General features: G+C 31.9%; 4 protein-coding genes across 5 annotated transcripts; 2 read left to right on the plus strand and 2 right to left on the minus strand.

The window, feature by feature from the left end:
• The first annotated feature begins 552 nt into the window (after positions 1 to 552).
• On the plus strand, positions 553 to 5,579 carry LOC124424886 (monocarboxylate transporter 9). Of its 2 annotated transcripts, none has more exons than XM_046964449.1 (9): positions 553 to 1,035; positions 1,500 to 1,626; positions 2,908 to 3,122; positions 3,268 to 3,358; positions 3,681 to 3,952; positions 4,042 to 4,277; positions 4,357 to 4,658; positions 4,815 to 5,009; positions 5,114 to 5,579. In XM_046964449.1, exons 1-9 carry the CDS (start codon positions 832 to 834, stop codon positions 5,275 to 5,277), a joined length of 1,806 nt encoding a protein of 601 aa, XP_046820405.1. In that variant the 5' UTR covers positions 553 to 831; the 3' UTR covers positions 5,278 to 5,579. The 2 variants fall into 2 exon arrangements, with proteins under 2 accessions (XP_046820405.1, XP_046820406.1); XM_046964450.1 differs by lacking the exon at positions 553 to 1,035 and adding an exon at positions 1,103 to 1,207.
• Positions 5,580 to 5,677: 98 nt separating this feature from the next.
• On the minus strand, positions 5,678 to 9,556 carry LOC124424887 (cytochrome P450 4g15-like). The gene is made up of 8 exons (XM_046964451.1): positions 9,233 to 9,556; positions 8,617 to 8,827; positions 7,986 to 8,282; positions 7,404 to 7,824; positions 7,274 to 7,342; positions 6,393 to 6,561; positions 6,141 to 6,315; positions 5,678 to 6,053 (listed from the first exon to the last, which is right to left on the minus strand). The coding sequence occupies exons 1-8, from the start codon at positions 9,369 to 9,371 to the stop codon at positions 5,858 to 5,860; spliced, it is 1,677 nt and encodes a 558-aa protein (XP_046820407.1). The 5' UTR covers positions 9,372 to 9,556; the 3' UTR covers positions 5,678 to 5,857.
• On the plus strand, positions 6,575 to 7,260 carry LOC124424888 (cytochrome c-like). The gene is made up of 2 exons (XM_046964452.1): positions 6,575 to 6,915; positions 7,012 to 7,260. The coding sequence occupies exons 1-2, from the start codon at positions 6,789 to 6,791 to the stop codon at positions 7,194 to 7,196; spliced, it is 312 nt and encodes a 103-aa protein (XP_046820408.1). The 5' UTR covers positions 6,575 to 6,788; the 3' UTR covers positions 7,197 to 7,260.
• Positions 9,557 to 12,811: 3,255 nt separating the features above from the next.
• On the minus strand, positions 12,812 to 19,493 carry LOC124425042. Its single transcript, XM_046964809.1, has 3 exons — positions 17,877 to 19,493; positions 17,195 to 17,608; positions 12,812 to 12,883 (listed from the first exon to the last, which is right to left on the minus strand). Exons 1-2 carry the CDS (start codon positions 18,527 to 18,529, stop codon positions 17,203 to 17,205), a joined length of 1,059 nt encoding a protein of 352 aa, XP_046820765.1. The 5' UTR covers positions 18,530 to 19,493; the 3' UTR covers positions 12,812 to 12,883; positions 17,195 to 17,202.
• Positions 19,494 to 19,748: the final 255 nt, after the last annotated feature.

Genomic DNA, 19,748 nt, shown 5'->3' on the forward strand with positions numbered 1-19,748 from the left:
ACGTAGATATTATAAATTGTAATAATAATTTTCAATGATTAATTAATCTTTGACTTTGATCTATGTTTAGTGAAACGAAGTTTCTGGGTTGTTAGTAGTCCAATGCTACATGAACCAAAAAACTTTTTTGATTCTCTTTTTATTCTTTTTATGTAATTTAAAGATTAAAATCTAATTGAATATTGATTTACATATAAAAAAAATTATTCGTTTATTAGTTTGGTGTTTATCTTTTTGTTTTATTCTGTCATTGCCGTAATGATGTCGTTATGATGACATTTTTACAGAAAAATAGTTGTGAAGCTAAATAAATGATTGCGACATCGTTCCCAAAACTTTTATCCCATTATTCCTACTATAACTTTGTCAAAAATCATAATGACTTTGTAGCTGTGGTAGAAAAAAAAATTGCAATTTAAGCTGCGACAACGTTATCGTCGACGTTCTAAAACTTGACTTGGATAATGATGGGTATTTACTACAGTGACGTTGAATACACAGATAACGGAATTTTTTGAATCGTTTGTTACTTGTCTTATTCAGTCTTTCAAATCTGTCTGTCTCAGAAATCTGTCTTTCACACTATCGTAAAACTGTTCTTGTGAATCGTCCGCAACTATATTACATGATACTGGACGTTAAAAAAAAAAGAAGAAGAGTAAGAGATATAGAAAATAAGAGACACAAGTAATTTTGAATTTGAAACCGAATGTTCAAGTAATCACGTTAAATGTTACAACTTTTGCGAAGAAACAATCAGAGATAATAAAAACAAGTGTTAATAAATTTATCGAGCTATTGTGCTCATATTTTGTAATTCATAAGAGTGAAATGATAGTTGCAAAGAGGAACGGTAGAACACCAGAAATGACAGCTTTAACGACTAATATCGTAGAAGAGACCGAAAAGAAAGATCGGAACCTGACAAGAATTGATCAAGTTATTTGTGAGCTGGATGATGATATTAAATTGGAGGATCTGGCACCAGACGGTGGTTGGGGGTGGATGGTGGCTTTGGCGATGATCATCGTTCTTGTATGTGAATAACGACTGCTTAGAGAGTGATTTAAATTGGATTTTGAATTTAATCCATTTGTAAATGAAAGAATTTTGGAGTGTCTTAAATTCCTGTATTTTATTCAATTACAGGTCTACGTACTTTTATCCAACTTGTGTGTTACTTGTACAGAGAAGTACAATGTTGCCGGTGATTTATTTTCTAGAGCAATTACATAACATATTAAATTACCTTAATTGTTTAAATATTCAAAGATAAAAAATATTATATAATATAAAATATATAATATGAGAGGCGATAACAAGCCTAACTTAATCATTCGTTTGCGAATGATGTTTCGTATAATTCGTGATTTCTATTTTGCAATTATATTAAATTTTTTGCAAGCCCCATCATTATTTCGCGATTAACGTCCATGAAATCAATTTTTGGATTCTTTTAATTATAGACGTCTAACAAATAATATAAATTATTTTTTCAGGTGACGACGCTCGGACCGGCCTCGTCTTTCGCCATAATTTTCGGTGATTTTCTCGTGACTACTGGTCAGACTGGAACTGCCATGACGCTCTTTAATTCAGTCTTTATGATCACTTTCTCCATCTCTAGTAAGTTGGAATCTGACGCATAATTGCATGTACTTTTTTTGATACAAATATTACGACATGAAGTTCGTAGTAACGTAAAGACACGTTTGAATTTTGTGGAGAAATTTGAGTATCTCGATATTTTAAAGAGAAATTAGTAAAAAAATACTGGAAACAATTAAATACGATTTCTTATGATTTTGAGAATAATCATAGATTTTTTATTTTTCACATTTGTATTTGAATAATTTATGAAGAGAATTGTGCTTGTTCTAGAGAAAGATGAAACTATGACTTTATGAATTCGTAATTTTATATACAGACGCATCCTTATATTAAGCATTGTTGTATTATGATTTTCATTAGGCGCCAAGATGAGGAATAGTATATGCGAGACGTCGAGACACGAAGTATATTTGCGTACAAACAGAACAGTGTTATAACGTGTCGTTAAACATGTGTGTTGAGTTCTCATTCGTAATACATATATACACATATCATTTGCGACGTGTACACTGTAGTAAACTTGATCCATGATCTATATATCAAATCAATTCTATTATTGTTAAAAAGTCTTAATCAATTCTGTTTACGTCTTTGTGTTGTCTTATATATATATATATATATATATATATCTAAGACAATATATATGTTATATATATATATATATATATATATCTAAGACAATATATATGTTATATATATATATATATATATATATATATATATATATATATATATATATATGATGCGGTAAAAAATTTTCTTGGAAAGATTTGAATTTTTATATTAACTTGAAATAAGTTTGTAATCTATTTCTTATATATCGTACAGTGAATATGGTTCTGTTTTGATTATTGTATTACGTATATGCACGTATAAGGAATTATATAAAAATAAAATTATTTATAAAATAACGAGAAAGTAATAAATCGAAAGATAAGATGATATCGGATAATCGATAAAGCTAGTATGTATACGTCGTCAATTTGCATAAGGATTAATATAGATCGTGCTAAAAGAGAAAAACAGTAGCGATAAGAGAAAATGATGAAACGAACAGTAGCTTGTGTGCTTTGTACATAATTTCACAAAAACTTTTCCGATCTTATGTATAGATAGTCTAATAAGAAATTTTTTATGTATTTCTACTTGTTATCTTCTCTTTGCAAGGAATTAAACAAAGTTTAAAACTTTTTAATGCATTCATTGTATCATTAAGTATATGATTAAGATCATGACAACTGAATGAAAGAGATTTTAACTTGGTTCGTATTTGTAAACTTTAATTTGTATTTGTAGGTTTATTAACGAATGCATTGTTGAAGAAATATTCGATGAGACCGGTTGGAATCGCTGGTGCGATGTTCTTCTCCATACCAAATGTCGCATTGGCATTCGTTAACAATGTCTACCAAATGGCTTTCATATTCTTTCTTCAAGGGATCGGAATAGGCCTTCTTATTACGATATGTAACACGAATTTCAACGCTTACTTTGTGAAGAAACGTACCCGAGTGAGTGAAAACGAGAAATTCGAAACATCGATATTAACGATATACTTTCATTATCCTTTCTGTTTCGAGAGAGAGAGAGAGAGAGAGAGAGAGAGAGAACGAATTGTACAGCAAAAAATTATATCGAAATAATTTTATGTCTCAGGTAATGAGTCTGGCTCAAACGATCATCGGTATGGGTGGCATCGCTTATCCCATTTGTATTGAGAAAATGATGTCAATGTACGGTTTTCGAGGTAATTTATTTAATGCAAATACGTATGAAGAAAGTATATTATTGTACATATATTATATATTCGCCAATTTATTACATACAAATAAAATATTATTAGATACTTATCGTGAGAAAAGTTTCTTATATAAACAAATAAAAGATTATTAAATTTCTTTATAACATGTAATTAAATTTTATTATTTTCTACTCGTGAAAAAATAATGACTAAAATTATCGAAAAATTGTATCAACAGCGGTAAGATTCGAAATTGGTTTTATTGGGTGAAATGATTTTACTTCTCTGTTTTTCTTTCAATAATTGTGCATTTCTTTATGCGTCGAAGGAACCGCAGCGTTGACAGGTGCTTTTAGTCTGAATTGCATTGCCGGTATGACGATGATGCATCCGGTCGAGTGGCATGCCAGAAATCCGGCGGAGGTTCGTGCAGAGAAAATTCGGGAGGCTGATGAGAGAAAATCGAAAGGATTTGCTATATCAGAACGACGTTCGACCATTCATGTTCATCAGGAGTCTGCATCAACCAGGAGGTGCAGTTTACGTAGCTTAAAGGAGGAAAGTTCAAAGGAAGTTCCTCTGCTAATTGATACTTACAAGGTTTTTATGTTTTCTTTTCCTCTTTTTTCTTTCGATCAGAAAGTAAAATGAATTGATCAAGCTCGACTTGGTTTTGAAATTAATTTTAGACTCATGCAAAAAAAGTTGCATCAATATCCGAGCTCGAAGGTCTTCGTGTGAGATCGTGGTCCTTGTCGGCACGGGAAGCTTTGACTAGAAAATTCTCTACTCTTTCGGCATCGAGTTTGACAAATTTGGCCAGTGGTGTCGGGGCTCTTACAGATATCAGACACAATCGTTTGGATAAAATTACGAAGGTGGCCGATCAAAAACAACGAGATGAACACGAGGATGAACAGACATTGTGAGCTTTATGATTTCATTATTTTTCAATCTGTCATATCATACTTATTCTGTTATCTATTTTCTTTTCTTTTCTATAGATCAATGTCTAATATGTTATCCGATCTTTTGGAGGTGTCTTTGATAAAGGATCGCTCCTTTTTGAATTTATGTTTTGGCATCAGTTTCGTTTTTACGAGCGATTTTACATTTAGTTCATTACTGCCGTTAATGTTGACCAATTATGGATATGATACAAGCGATGCCGCTTTGGCTGTTATGGTTGGTGCTACAGCTGAATTGATTTCAAGAATTTTACTTGCTATTTTCACTGTTTTCGTCAACGTCAAAGCCAAGTACTTGTTTTTCATTGCCATGATCGCAATGTCATTTGCTAAAGCAGGTAAAATGTTTTTAAACTATAGTTTAATAACGTACTAGTTTATAAATATTTAATTAATAATAAATAACTATAAATATTTAATAATAATGTACTAATATATAAACTATATCAAGAAAAGAATTTTTGTAGAGTTTATTAGCAGTTTATTTCTTATAGGATTTTTAATTTTCGAAAATACTTTGATGGGCGCATTAGTGATGAATGCAGCAATTGGAATGGTCCGTTCTTGGCTGCTAGTTCCTCAACCTTTAGTTATCATAGAGGACATTAGCATTGATAAATTTGCATCTGCTTATGGTATTTTTGCGGTTGTCAATGGTATCGTCTCGATTTTTTTAGGTCCTTTTATTGGTACGTTGTTCACACAATTTTTATGATTATTTTTTATTTATTGATAAATTTTTACGATAATTAGGTCAAAATGTATGACATTTGCATTTTAAAATAAATTGTAGGGTTTGTTAAGGATTGGACTGACAGCTATCGAATTTGCCAATACGCTATGTTAGGAATGAATTCCATTTTCGTCATTCCATGGGCTTTGCAGTTTATTTTCGTAGATCTTCTAAAATGGAGGAAGGAGCGACGAAACAAAATTTTATCATCCTCCCTAAATTAATGTAAATGGAGAGAGATGGAGAAAGACCAGTAATTAGTATAAGTATTCAATAGAATAGGTGTATAGAAATTGAAGGCGTTAAACACGATAATGGTAATAGCGGAAATAAGAAATAATTATACTCTCTATCGATTATATTATATCACAATAATTTTATATGACGATTCGTATCGATCGTCCATTTATATATATTTCGTTAAAGAACGTTTATTTTATTCCTCGCTTATTTCTTATTTTGCATTTCTTCTGATCGTATAGTAAATGCAAATATTACTACTCTTTCATGAAAACGAGATGCTTTAGTATTATAGACAAAACATATTTCTATGAACGATAACATGATTATATTTATACAATATGATCACGAATGAAATAGATTTAATTTTCTAATTAATTATCATATGTAGTAATTATCATTTTTATTTGTACTGATTTAATGTTACAATTGTTGTTTGCGTTGATCTTGTATTTTTTAAGCTACATTTACTCTAAGTCTAAATTAAGAATATTAATTCAAGTATATCCTTTAAAAATTATTTTACGGCATAACATTTATAACACGAGCGATATCGATCGTAGTTTAAGTACAACTTTCTTGAGCAACTTTTTGGCGTGGCTCGATTTTTATATTGAAACCATCAGATCTCTTCAGAATAATATCAACCTGTAGTTGAAAATCTTTCTCAGATACATCGGCTAGAATCTTATAGTTTCTTAGAATTGTTGATATAAGTACTTTCAGCTTTAACAATGCATACTTGCGTCCCACGCAGGATCTTCAAAATAATTATGTAGTTATTTAAAATCTGATTAAAACAAAAGCTAGAAGGATACTTTGATAAATTTTAACTAATGCAACTTACCTGGGACCTGCACTGAAAGGAATAAAGGCATAATAATGTCTCTGTTGCATTTTTTCGGGTAAAAAGTTATCTGGATTAAATACGTCCGGATTTGAATAAAATTCGGGCATGCGATGAATTTTATAAGACGGTATTATGATTCTACATCCCGAAGGTAAAATATTTTTATTGCTGGCTGTAGAAAAGAAAGTTATATGGATAAGAATTATGTTGATAAATAAAACTATATACGTAATAATTATTAAACATTACCTAGTTGTACGTCTTCGTTAAGAACTCTCGCTATCGCTGGGACCGGTGGAAATAGTCGCAAGGTTTCTAAAATAACTCTCTCCAAATATTTCATTTCAATAGTATCTTGAAATGTGCATGGTCTATCTGATCCTTTGAATATCTCATTTAATTCTTTCATCACTTGTTCCTGTAAAAGATATTCCTTTTTTTTTTTACATATAAGAGAAAATTAAAAGATGATGGTCGATTGTGACCAAAAGAAAATAGATGAAAAAATTATATCGCAAACTTCTTAGCAATCGATATATGGATATCGAAATGCAAGCGATAGTCCTTTGATATATCAATTTGTAGTATACTTTCTTATGCACTGATAACCTTTACATTTTTCGTAATTATTTCGTTGTTATTTAAATGGGCAACGTCGAACGTGGAAAGTCATTATTTATGAAATACTGCTCAACTTGTCATACAATCGAGAAAGATGGGAAACATAAAATAGGTCCTAATCTTTTCGGGGTCGTAGGCAGAACAAGTGGTAGTACGTATATCTCTTACAAATGTGTAATTGTCTGATTTATTCTTAATCAAAGAATCATTGCGAGATCTTTTTTAAAGAGATTGTTTGTTTGTATAGCCATGCCTGGATTCTTATATACAGAACATATGAAGAAGAAAGCTTGTACGTGGGATGAAAATACCTTAGATATTTATTTGGAGAATCCAAAGAAATTTCTACCAGGCACAAGAATGGTATTTATTGGCATAAAGAAGAGTGAAGAACGAACAGATTTAATAGCGTTTTTAAAGACGTTAAAATAAAACAAGAACTTTAAAAAAACTTTTGCATATTTATATAAATTTATATCATGGTTGTTTAGGACTTGATAGTTGCTTACTTGAATATCTTGATGAGCTCCCAAGATACAGAGAACGAAGCTGGAAGCTGCTGCCGTAGTATCGTGACCCTAGAAAAAGATAAACAACTTTATTTTCTGAGTTCTCTCTCCCTTCTTGGATCAATTTTACCTCAAACATTATAGTGTTAACTTCTTCTTTAATTTCCTCATCGGTAAGATTAGTACCCGTTTTCGCGAGCTCAAGCATCTGATCCAAGAAAGCCAAGCGTCTTTTCTCTCCTACATCATTTTCGTCGATTTCGTCGAGATCATCCTTGGCATAATGCAATTTCATATATTCTTTTCCCGTTTTATTATTTTTATTTTTATTGGTTTTTTTCGTTTCTTTTTTGTCCGTTTGAGATTTCTCGTCAGACATCATTAAATGTGAATCCAGAGTTTCTGCTTTTTTCTGTTTTATCAATCGTGTTGTCAGGCCGTGAATTATGTTCAAAAGATTTTTTTGTTCAATCCCATGCTTGGTCCAATTGAAGTATGTGTCAAATCTTAACAGCAACTTGTACTGCCTTAGATGGATAATATTGCACATTCTGTATAAAAGACAATGAAGTTATGAGTAAGCATATATATATATATATATGTGTGTGTGTGTGTGTGTGTGTGTGTGTGTAACAGAGACATGTTACTTCATTAAATAAAAATAGGAACAACGTGATCAAACATATGTGGATAATAATAGAAGGATATGTACTTCATTACAGCCATGGCATAATCGAAACTGTTCTTGTCTTTTTGGGTTTCCTTAACACCCATAGCGGTTTCCATTAAAATATCGACCGTTATTGCTGACAAATAATCGTGACAATCAAACTCTTTGCCAACTTGATCTCGTAATCTTTTTATCAAACTCCAGCTATTCTCATAAAATAATGGTACAAACGATTTTAATACACTAATATGAAATGCAGGTGCTATAATTTTCCTGTGAGAGTACCATTTTTGGCCATTGCTAATTAATAAACCATCACCTAGCCAGGGCTTGAAAAATCTGAAATGAGTATAGTTTATGCTTTGTTTTATAAAACTTGATTACAATGATATTATAAATATCGATTGTTTACTTTACTTTTTTACTTTAGAAAATACTTTTCACAACAATAAAATTAATTTTCTATGTATTAATTGCAATTATAATAATGAGAACAGTCATATTGCATATGACTGTCCTATATGATTGCATATGAATGACTAATATGAGTTATAGAAATGTAACGAATTATAGAAATGTGAAATTAATATATATATATATATATATATATATATATATATATATATATATATATATATATATATAATGAAGTTGGATTTGCATCCATTACAACCTGTACTCCGGAGATTTGGTTATGTGAACGTGACTGCTAAGAATGATTTCGACATCACGCGGGTCAGTAAGAAATACGAATAACTTCGATCCAAAGAAAGCACGAACAGTGGGTCCATAAATATCCATGTTTATCAAAGTTTGTAAGATATCTTTTGGATGAATATTCCTTACTAGCAAAGCATTTCCAAAAAACGGAACAGTTGGAGGTCCTAAAAAAATTATAAAAAAATATTATGTAATAATATAAAATATATATATGTAGGATGTAACAAAAATACGCAGTGAGACTTTCAGATTTGGATTTCTCATATGTAGAGAGAAAAAATAGGTTTTATCAATATGCTTAATTTCTAAGTTATAAGACTTGCAAATATGATCTTAGTGTACTCCAATTATGTTTACTTTATTCACTAGAATTAAATACGAGACACTAGTTATATTACGTTCAAATATATAAACATATCTGCTGAAATTTTTTATTGTAACATTTACAAATGCGTTATCGTATTTACCTATGCAAGAAATTTTCTATGATAAAGTTATGAAAAATATTTATGTTGTAATTCTAGTTTTTTATCATTTCCATGTATGCGTTATTAAAAATAGAATATTACCTGGAAGTTTTCTCCCATATCGAACAAGCCGTGATGTTTCCATATAGTAGTAAATCGTAGCTAGAATGATGGTTAGTATCACCAAGGGATAAAATCCCGTAGTTGATAAGAAAGATGATATAATTGGAACTCTTTCCATATCGTGGAACTTTCTTTATGAAATTTCTTTTAAATATTTTAATTATAGTTCAAAAGTAAATAAACACTTTATTTAAATATTTTTATTTTGTTTATTTGACAAAGTCAAAATTGTTAAGATAACGGTTTGATTCAATAATCTTCCTTTTTTTTGTCGTTCTGATAACGTAGTAGTTAATAATGTTAGAAATTACTCACTGAATATACGTACAATAATGACTTGATTGTCATCGTGTTTTATAGTTTATAATCATCAATAAATTATGCATTGACCTTAAAACTTTTCCATCCGTTATAAATTATACGAATTCAATACAACGGAAAATCTTCGTGTGTAATATCAAATCTAAAGTAGTAAAATATTAACTATTGTTTTGATTATTATGCTTATATCAATTTAATAAACATTTCAATCGTATGCATAAATGATTACATTTTATATCAATAATGTATTAGTATTGCGTAAAGCGTCTATATGATATGCGTACAAAAATATGTTTTATTTTCGACGTTTTTTCTATGAGCGTTTCTGACGATAATACTATAATTATGTATTTTCCATTATAATCTCAAATATTCGGAAATAAATAAAATATATATTCAATACTCATAATTAGTAAAAGATAACGTGGAAAATATAATATGGAATGTTTTGGATAATTTTACTGAAGTTATGTAAATGAAGTGTAAAAGATGACTGATAAAATTAGAATCATAAAAATTGCTATTAATATAGATCTAATAATAGAATTAATCATGAATTTATAAAACAGGGAACATTTGTTATTCGAAAAGGTAAAAAAACAGTTAACGATTCATTTCTGGATCATCGAAGCATAAAGAAATACTCGCGGAAATGATGAAGCAAGGTACCCCCTGCATAGAATGTGCTCATAAAATAACCCTCGAAAGCCAATGAAAAAACAACAAAGAGAGAAAGGGAAGAAGAAAGATACAATAGACGAGACAAAGATAGAAAGAGAGAAAACGTCGAAGAGAAACCGTTCCCTTCGTGGTCGGCAAAAAGCAATTTCATGAAATTACGGAATTATCGATGGCCACCCTTTATTACTGCCGGTGGCTAGTACTACATACGTTTCCGGTTTAACATGATTATTCATCAAAGACAGGTAAAAATTTAGGGGGAACGTTTGGTAATTATTGTGTAAGTTAGTGTCGAGTCTTTGTTCCTGACCCGTGGATTTAACTTGAACGTAGGTCTGATACAGTGAATTTTTTATAAAGCGAAATAAGAAATATTGTTACGTTCAGAGGTATAATTAAAATGATCTCTTCTTGATCAAGCAACGAAGCTTTTACACATTTTAACAAATATAAAAAATTGAATATCAAGCGCAGATTACAAACAAAATATTGATTATTGAATGCGTATTATAAACTTATGCCATGGATACAGATTTTATAGATTTTATTGATTTTACAGATTTCTGATCGAACCGATTGACTATTTGATTGACTGAATTGGAATAATGAATCTTGCGTCACAGAATTAGATCATCGCAAATGGAAATTCCTGAGATTAAGGGATCTTTGATGATTGGTTCTTCCTGTCGTCTAAACAATTCGAAGAATTCTATTGGTTCAATATTAAACAGAGATTATAATTAAAGAAATCAAGGGAAACTGACAAGAAGTATATTTTAATTAACGAGAAAGAAGTTTATAAATTAAAATGTCAAATTAAGTCGATATTATTCGATTCAAACAGTTGCGGAATATTGATAGCTCGTACATTTAACCGAGTTACATATTTTTAATTTTTAATGAGACGTAATATAAGACGTAGAAAGAAATAAAAGAGTATAAGACAATAACATAACAGAGCAGAACATTATAATAACATTATTTGTAATATTGTTATAGTATATTCATATGTAAAAAAGTTACTAGGAATTATGAAGAGACATCTAAGGTAATATTGTATAAATATTAAGATGTATTTTAAATATTTTGTAAAAGTTATCAAGTACAAAGAATGTTTTCACATGTATATGAAACAACTTATCTTAAAACTTAATCAAGGCACTTGTATTTACATATCATCTGGTACTTTCTAACGTCAAGACAGTAATAATGTCAACGATAATTCTCGTATAAGTTCATTATAATTTGTACAAAACTTTTGATTTTATCATCCTTTGTATTTTAGAATGTTTGTTAAACTTTTTCTTCGTATACGTTGTAAAATATATAATATATAATATATAATATATATATATATATATATATATATATATATATATATATATATATATATATATATATATATATATATATAGAACATTGTACATTATAATCAATGGACAACGTAATATAATTATTTGTATAAATAGAATGACACAGTTTTAAATATTCCATATAAAATAGCAAGTACAAAAAATAGTATTATAGTCTAACAAGACTAATCCTTAATTTAATTAAGGCACTTTTATGTACAAATTTTTTTGATTGTGTATCGCATTTTATAAAATGCGCACATTGATGATTTTTTTCGTCATCGATATTCTTAGATACACAGGTATATACAGGTTAATTCATGATTGAAGTTAACTGAATAGAAAGTCATTATACTTGATTAAAAATAAATGAAAAGTTTTAAATAAAATTTATTTATATTGTTATTCAAAACAGCATGATTATGCGTTTTATTGAATCGACAATATTTTAAATATAATAATCATATGAAAGGATTTTATTAAAAATTTTTCATTTACTTTGTTATGTAGAATTAGCCTCTTCTCAGTTTTATTAGCATTAACGAAACAACCTGTATATCGTCTTTCTCACAATATAACAGCATAATAGATTAATAAAAGCAGAATCTCTTCGATGAGAGTCTTATGTGGCAAACGAGAAACATTTAATGTACATATATTTGTTAAAAAGATGAATATTTTAATGACTTCATTAGAAAAACTTGGCAACACAATCGAAATTAATCGATAATATATTTTAATTATTTAAATATCATTGGTCCATTGGATCATTATAATCGTTTTAGAATGTTACTCATATTTTTAAGGCACCCTTTATCATCGTTATAAATATTTAAATGCTTACATAGTTTACGTTTTTATAAAATATCTTCAATAACAAGCGTTTACGTGTGTATACGTATGAAAAATGTGTGTTGAAAAAATCTGTTTCTCAATATTATATTAAGAATAATTTTGTTCAAATTTGATCGTTTTGAACTATGATTATAATTAATTTTTTCACTATATTCTTTGTTTAGGTTAAGATATAATTCTATTGGTAATGCATTACCGCAAGGATCATTTTTTTTTTTTTTTAAGAAAATAAGAAAAATCGAATAAGAAAGACTGTTTAGGCAGTGGTCGAGAATGAAAGTACTTTGGGCGATAAGTACTAATATTATTCCGACGGAGATTTAATCGTACGGCGATTTCTCCTTTTTTCGGGTTCGTGAGATCAGTAGATTTAGATTGCTGCACGCTCAGTATTCTTCTTACTAATTGTCACTAAAGTAATCTGTAACACAATAAAATAAGGTTAATGTAACAATATAATTTTATGTATAAGCGTCATATATAATCTATAATACTGTTGTATATGATAACATGAGCAATATTTAAAATATGAACAATATACAAAATATATTACCAATATAATACCAATATGCACAAATCAATAAAATTAGACGTTCTTTGCTTTTACATGTTAAATAACTTTATCCTACTGCTGAATTTTCGAATCGATTTGTTCGTATCATCTCGATCGAAGCAATACGAACAATATTATATTTGATTTTATAATTCTAAATTAAAATATAGCTTTCTAATTAGAGCGATTTTCATATAGTAAGATCCGTATAATACACGTAATAGAACTAATCGATTGTTTACTGTTACTAGCGCATGAAATTTCTTTGATTTTCGAAACTGGATTAATTTATAATGCATTTCATAAATATTTGAAATGTATTTTCAAATGTTACATACATTTTCATTGAAGTAATACATTCTCTTTTTTGACAATAAATTTTTCGACTCTTTTTCGATGCAAGAGACCATTGCGATTTGACATTAGTTAGTTTAGAATTAGGTTTCATGAGTAGAACTTTTTTCTTCTTTTTCCCCCGACTCTAAAACGTCAACCAGAGAAACGTGAATCCCAGGAAGAAGAGGATTTCTGTTTCTCCCCTCTTTCCACCCCCTTCCCTTCTTCTTAAACATCCATCTTTCCCACGAATTCTGTCCTTACGAATGTCCAACAGATACCCCAAACCGCTTCTAAATTTAATTCTTTGCAATCCAGGTAAATAAGAATCCATTCGATCAAGAAGGACGGAGTACAATAAGCGGATAGGACAATGCCTGTCCCCAACGTGCAGAGGGGTTCTTCCTTCATTCCCTTGCCCCTTAAAAGATGTATCAAAGTACTCGCAACGCATAAGTAGTGATGTCCTTAAAATTATTTCTCCCTATTTTCGCCTAACGGTTTTTTTTTTGCTTCTCTATTTGGAAAAAGAAAATCATATGATATCGATTTCGGATGTTTGCATAAAATAGAAAAGTAGTCGTTAAGGTTATTGCAATCAATGTTGCATTAATTTTATTTTATTTTTTTATTTTTTTTTTCATAAACCTATATCTATACTAGTACTGGCGTAAAAATTAGATCTATACTGACGTACTAGTATAGATCTAATTTTTTTATTTTACCTTACTTATCTCATCCTTATAGGATTCACGCGTGTTTCGTTTCGTTGCTTAAGATGCAACTAAGTAGACGATAAGACAAAAAAGATAATTTCAAGTAGTAGATTAGTTTGGAAAAAAAAGAAGCCGACAGAGTGATTTATTTTATCGGGGAGCGTAAGGGTCTTTAAGATTTGGATCCCATTAATCAACATTAGTTATAACTTTCTAATATGGATAATTTGAGTATTCAGTCGATCATAACCATAAACTAAAATAATGTTTTTAGTTTCTAATCTTTAAAAATCCCAATAGAAGTTAATAGATAGTAACTAAAATCGATGTATCTTTTTAAAAATAGAAAATCGTCTCCACACAGTTGACTACCGAATCTAACACAGTAAAATTACCATGCTGGTAATGTTTATTGATAAGATAGTCGACATGCGGGTTTCGCCGGTATAATTATTCATTAAATTCTTTTGTTCTCTGCATCCTTATGTAAAACCATAGGTTAAGATACAACAAACATTACAAAGTTTCTGATTAAATTTGCATAGCCTGCAAATTCGTTCGATATGCGCACGTTTATTTACTCTGTAACACGGTTGAATTACTCGACCTATTAAATTGTTATTTATATCGATTATGCCACTTTAAATCTATTTGTTAGATTTTATTTGTTTAATATAAAACATAGAATTTTAATAACTATCATACACATATCTTTCTTTAATGTTTACGTTAAAAATAATTAATCGTATAATTCTTAAAAATAGATTCAATGAATAAAATATAATAAATATTTTATAGATTATTTAATTTTAAGATTAAAGAAGTAAGTGTTTATATTTCGTCCATGATAGAAATATCGTAGGACATGGTAAATTGATAGTATGATATTGATATAAGGGAATTATAAAAGACGTGTATATATATAAATGTCTTTAAAATGAAGAAAGATACCGAAAGAAAGACTATCACCCGCACGCGGCGTGAACCAAGGGCGATATAATATATAACTACATGACTGGGAGCCAAGAAAGGAATTTATTAAATTAATTTGCCGCGACGACGCATCTCGTAAACTTCGTAGATGACCTCACTTTATAATTGTCGAGAATTACTTGCTACTTGTGCGTTCGCTCTCCCTTGCGTGAGACTTCTTATTTTGTAGTTTCCAACTCGACTTGAAACTACGATACCGCGCGGCGCTTCTTCATTCCCCGAATTACTCCGACTAATAATTACGTTCATTAGTTGCTTGACGGTAGATCAAATAATTCCTTTCTTTTATAGTCACTACTGGACTGCTGACATTTATTTGATATTTTTATTTCGCGATTTTATAAATATTTTTCATGATTGTTGTTTCATGATGTTCTTGAAAGTTGATTTATACTAATACAGTAGGACAGATGGATCTTTTAAATATAATAGATTCTTTGTATGATAAATTTATCGAACGAACATATAAATTTATTTTCCAATAGTATATTGTGTGAAACATTCCATTGATCTACATATTTTAAATTACCATTAGAATATAATTGGTCAATAGAATTGTCCAATTGTATTGTAATTGTCGATCTTTATTTTGTTTTTGTTACTTGTTAATACTGTTGATTCGTTAAGATAACTTTAAAATAATGTTTTGAAGTACTTATAACGGAGAGAAGGTACTCAAATACGACCTTAGTCACATTGGTATTCATTTGTAAGGGCTACAAGTGTCCCATGAGTTGTCTCCTCTTTCTATCTTTTACTCTTAAGACAGAAGAGCGAAGAGGATGATGCGCGCACGTGACGAACGCGATAGAGGAAGCCACCAAGTGGAAACTCGTGTTCGGCGTTTCCCTTCTGAACACGTGCTTCGTCGGCTTCGAGCCCGAAAATAAACTTTATGCACCGAACCACTTTGCAAAGTGCCTGCCGACGTGACACTCGAATGTCACGGTCTCTCTCTCTCTCTCTCTCTCTCTCTCTCTCTCTCTCTATCTATCTATCTATCTATCTGTCTCTCTTCTTCCCTTATCTTTGTCCTGCGGGCATCCATCTCCTTGTCCCTTGATAACCAGGATCAATTATTACATTGTACAGTGTTACGCGGGCTTTTTGAATGTGGAGAAGGTAACAGACTCGTTAAAATTTTTTAAGAGCAACCGGTTTATCACGGCCTTAATGGAGTTCGTCTGGCAGAAGATTATTTTATAAAAAGATAATTAAAAGTAAGCAACGATAAATTAGATGGAGCTTGGAATTTGAAAAAAAATGAATTTGATAGATCAATTGTTACTGATCCTACGTTATAAATTTATAATGTCATACAAATGAAAGGATATATGATCGCTGATATAAATGTCAATAGATCTAATTTTTATTTTTGTCATATAACCGTTTAAACTTTGTACTTAATTTATCAGATTTATTGCAAACTGAGAACGCAAACGTAGCGGTCATTTTCAAAAATAGAACCCAGTTTAGAACACGTACATGGTTAAAGAGAAATAACGACGAAGAAATGTCGATACTTCCGTTGTTATCGTACGTACGGCGTCGTCGCGACGTGAGAATCGAAGGAGAAAAAGTCCAGTGGCCGACAGCCCCCATGCCGCAAATAGAAGTCAACGTTTCTGAGGAAACGCGCGTAACCCACGTGCCATGCAGCCAGCAGATATATAATGCGCGGTGTATGCACGCGTATCGGCACTTGGCTCGACCAAACGACGACAAGAGCTGCATAGGGTAGCATGCCATATGGGTAGCATTACGATCAAGAGAAGTCAGCGGACGGTTGCCATATGCTTCACAGAGATCTTTCTTCAACTATATCGAAGCTAGACGATGTACCAAATACTTTTGATAGATTTCATTATATTGTTCAAATGAATACGTTCAATGAAATTAGTTCGTTCAATTTGTTTTTAAATGATTTAAAAGTAAGTATCAATTCTCTCATTATTTTCTATCTAGAAGTGGAATGATGTGGTATTAAATAACGACATGAAAATCTGTTAGTTAGTACGAATCAAAGTATTAGAAGTTACTATCATTAATAGTAAAATTTCAAAGAAGTATACAAAATTTTAAGAGATGTTTTATAGTGTGAAGCACTTAAAGTTTTCATAAAATTCCAACCAACCTTACGAGTTACACATGTGCCAACCTCTGAGTGTGTTGTTGAGTATGATGCACCAGTCGACCCTGTTCCTGTTCCCACCAACTGACAACGTCCATAAATTCGCCGGTCTCAGCGATCTCCTGTTTATAATAAAGGGCTCCCGAGAAAGCTTCCGGACTAGCCGCGTAAACGGTCGTAGCACCTTCCTCGCTATCGCCAGCACCACTGTAAGGGGAGAGAATTCTAGGTTCCAAATTTTCCTCGTTTTGTCCATAATACTCAGAGGGTGGTGAGGCCACGGAATTAGGGGAAAGTCGCGAGAAATTTTGAGGACCGTTCGACGAGAGACCTCGAGGTTCCAGGTTTTCTTCGTCACCCACGGAAGACGCATAATAGTCATGAGGCGACGGCATGGCCGTTTGGTTAGGTGATAGTCTGAAAATATTCAAATTGCAGTTTCAGTATCGTTTCCATATAGATACGAATTTTATCTTCATTCTTCTAAAATGTTCGTTTTTTTTTCAATTAAAAATTCTCATAAATGTTTAATAAAATTTATCAATATTGTATGTTTTCATTATAGAACTTTTCTATTATACTTTGCTATTTATACTTATTGAAAAATATTATCTCAAACGATTTCTTTGACAATGAATAATCATAAAAATAATAACGATCTAATTAAAACAATAATTAGACTTACCTAGAAAGTGTCATTTTGGTTTTACTATTCTCCTCGTCTTCGTCCAATTGTTCACCATCTTCACCGTCTTCAATCGTAACAACGTCGTCCTCAAGTGCGAGTTTCTCACCAGAACCATTGTGACTAGAGGAAACGACGCTGCTCGTAGGCGAGGGAACACATTGAGATCCCAAAGCAGAATTTGAATCGTACTCGACACCATCAGCTTCTGCGAGTAATCTCTGAAGACCTCGAATGTATTCAACTGCCATTCGAAGAGTTTCGACCTTGGACAATTTCTTACCCCTGTCGCCGTATCCCGCCGCGATATGATTCGGTATGTGTTGTCTCAGAGTAGCGAAACCATTGTTTACTTGCTTCACGCGATTCCTTTCTCTGGCATTTCTCCTAGCTACGGCAACTGTAGGTGGTTGACCACTTTTTCCATGTTTTTTCAACCTCGATGAATCATAAGAGGGTAAAACGTTAAGCGTGGCCATACCACTACCACTATTATTATTATTGTTATTAGTCTTCGGAACTATTAGATGAGGCTGATTTCCGAGTATATTGCTCTCGTTATCCTGCAGGGTTCGAAGTAGCATCAGCTGTTCCTGATCGTTTCCATTTATTTGAACCCTATTGCAGAAGACCGTTACACCCATAGTCGTCATTTCGAGGTGAATTTTTTGTTAGTCTCTTCAACGAGTTCTAATCTTCACTCCACACTTTCGTTCGTCGTACCTTCCCTCCTTCTTTCCCTTTCAATGTTGGCCGTCAGCTCGCAGGAACGAACGTTAGTTTCGATCGACGAGCCGTGACGCCTCGTGGGAAAGCTTTTCGATCAGGTAGAAGGAACGTTTCTCGGTGCGACATGCGGAGGGTGAAGTCGTCGTATCGCGTGGTTGGCCGAGTCGACCGACCGCTCATCGACTCTAATGTCTTTCAAGGACGGAGCTAATTGACGGACTTATAAATAAAACGCGCACTCCCGTCGGAAACAAAGGCGATGATCGTCAAGACAGACGATCAGACGAAGCTTCGATTCGATGTTCGAGGATTTGGGTCACGTTGAATGAAGAAACAAACGAACCATTTGATATTTCACATTCTTTTCTTTGATATCCTACTAGTTGGCGCAGGATTATCACACGAAAAACACGATTTTTCTTGCTTGATCTCACAGATAGGATTTCCGAGGCATCAATAAGGAAGATGAAGGATAAGACAAGATGTGACGTTGACCGGCCGATTCAAGATCCAATTATCTCGCTGCCGGTCGCCACAACTTAAGTAAAGCATGAGGTCACCGACTATTTTTCTTCACGACGGTCGTCGACATCATGAAAAGCATTTCCAAGAAAGCACCCTATCTATCTTTTTTCTTTGACACCTATGTTTTCTTTAACTTATAAAAAGAAAATTTCTTTCTATATTATTTTACCACTACCTTTCACCGAACTTAATTTCTCGTTACTTTTCGAACGAGCACCACCGATCAGTCGTACCAAACTATCTCACGAATTTGGAACTGTATCCAGAAACAGGGATCAATGGTATTGACGAAACTAACGAGATAATCCGAAATGTTCGCTACCTCTCGCGTCTTTGCTTTGGATCTGATCTAAGCGTTACGCATCGCATGGCGTCTGCATTGAGAATGAGCGCGGACATCCGATAGATGGGTTAGGTTTCAGCATTTTGCCGCACCGTTGAACGAGAGAGAGAGAGAGAAAGAGAGAGAGAGAGAGAGAGCAAGAGAGCGAAAGAGATGGGGCAAATACGTCGACATCGTAGACACGGTGAAATGAAAGGAGGGGAGTTGCGAGTGTTGGGGAAGAAGGAACGAGAGGGAGAGAGAGAAAGATAGAAAGAAAGAAAGAAAGAGAGAAA

This window comes from Vespa crabro, chromosome 6 (assembly GCF_910589235.1).
Source record: "Vespa crabro chromosome 6, iyVesCrab1.2, whole genome shotgun sequence".
Classification (NCBI taxonomy): domain Eukaryota; kingdom Metazoa; phylum Arthropoda; class Insecta; order Hymenoptera; family Vespidae; genus Vespa; species Vespa crabro.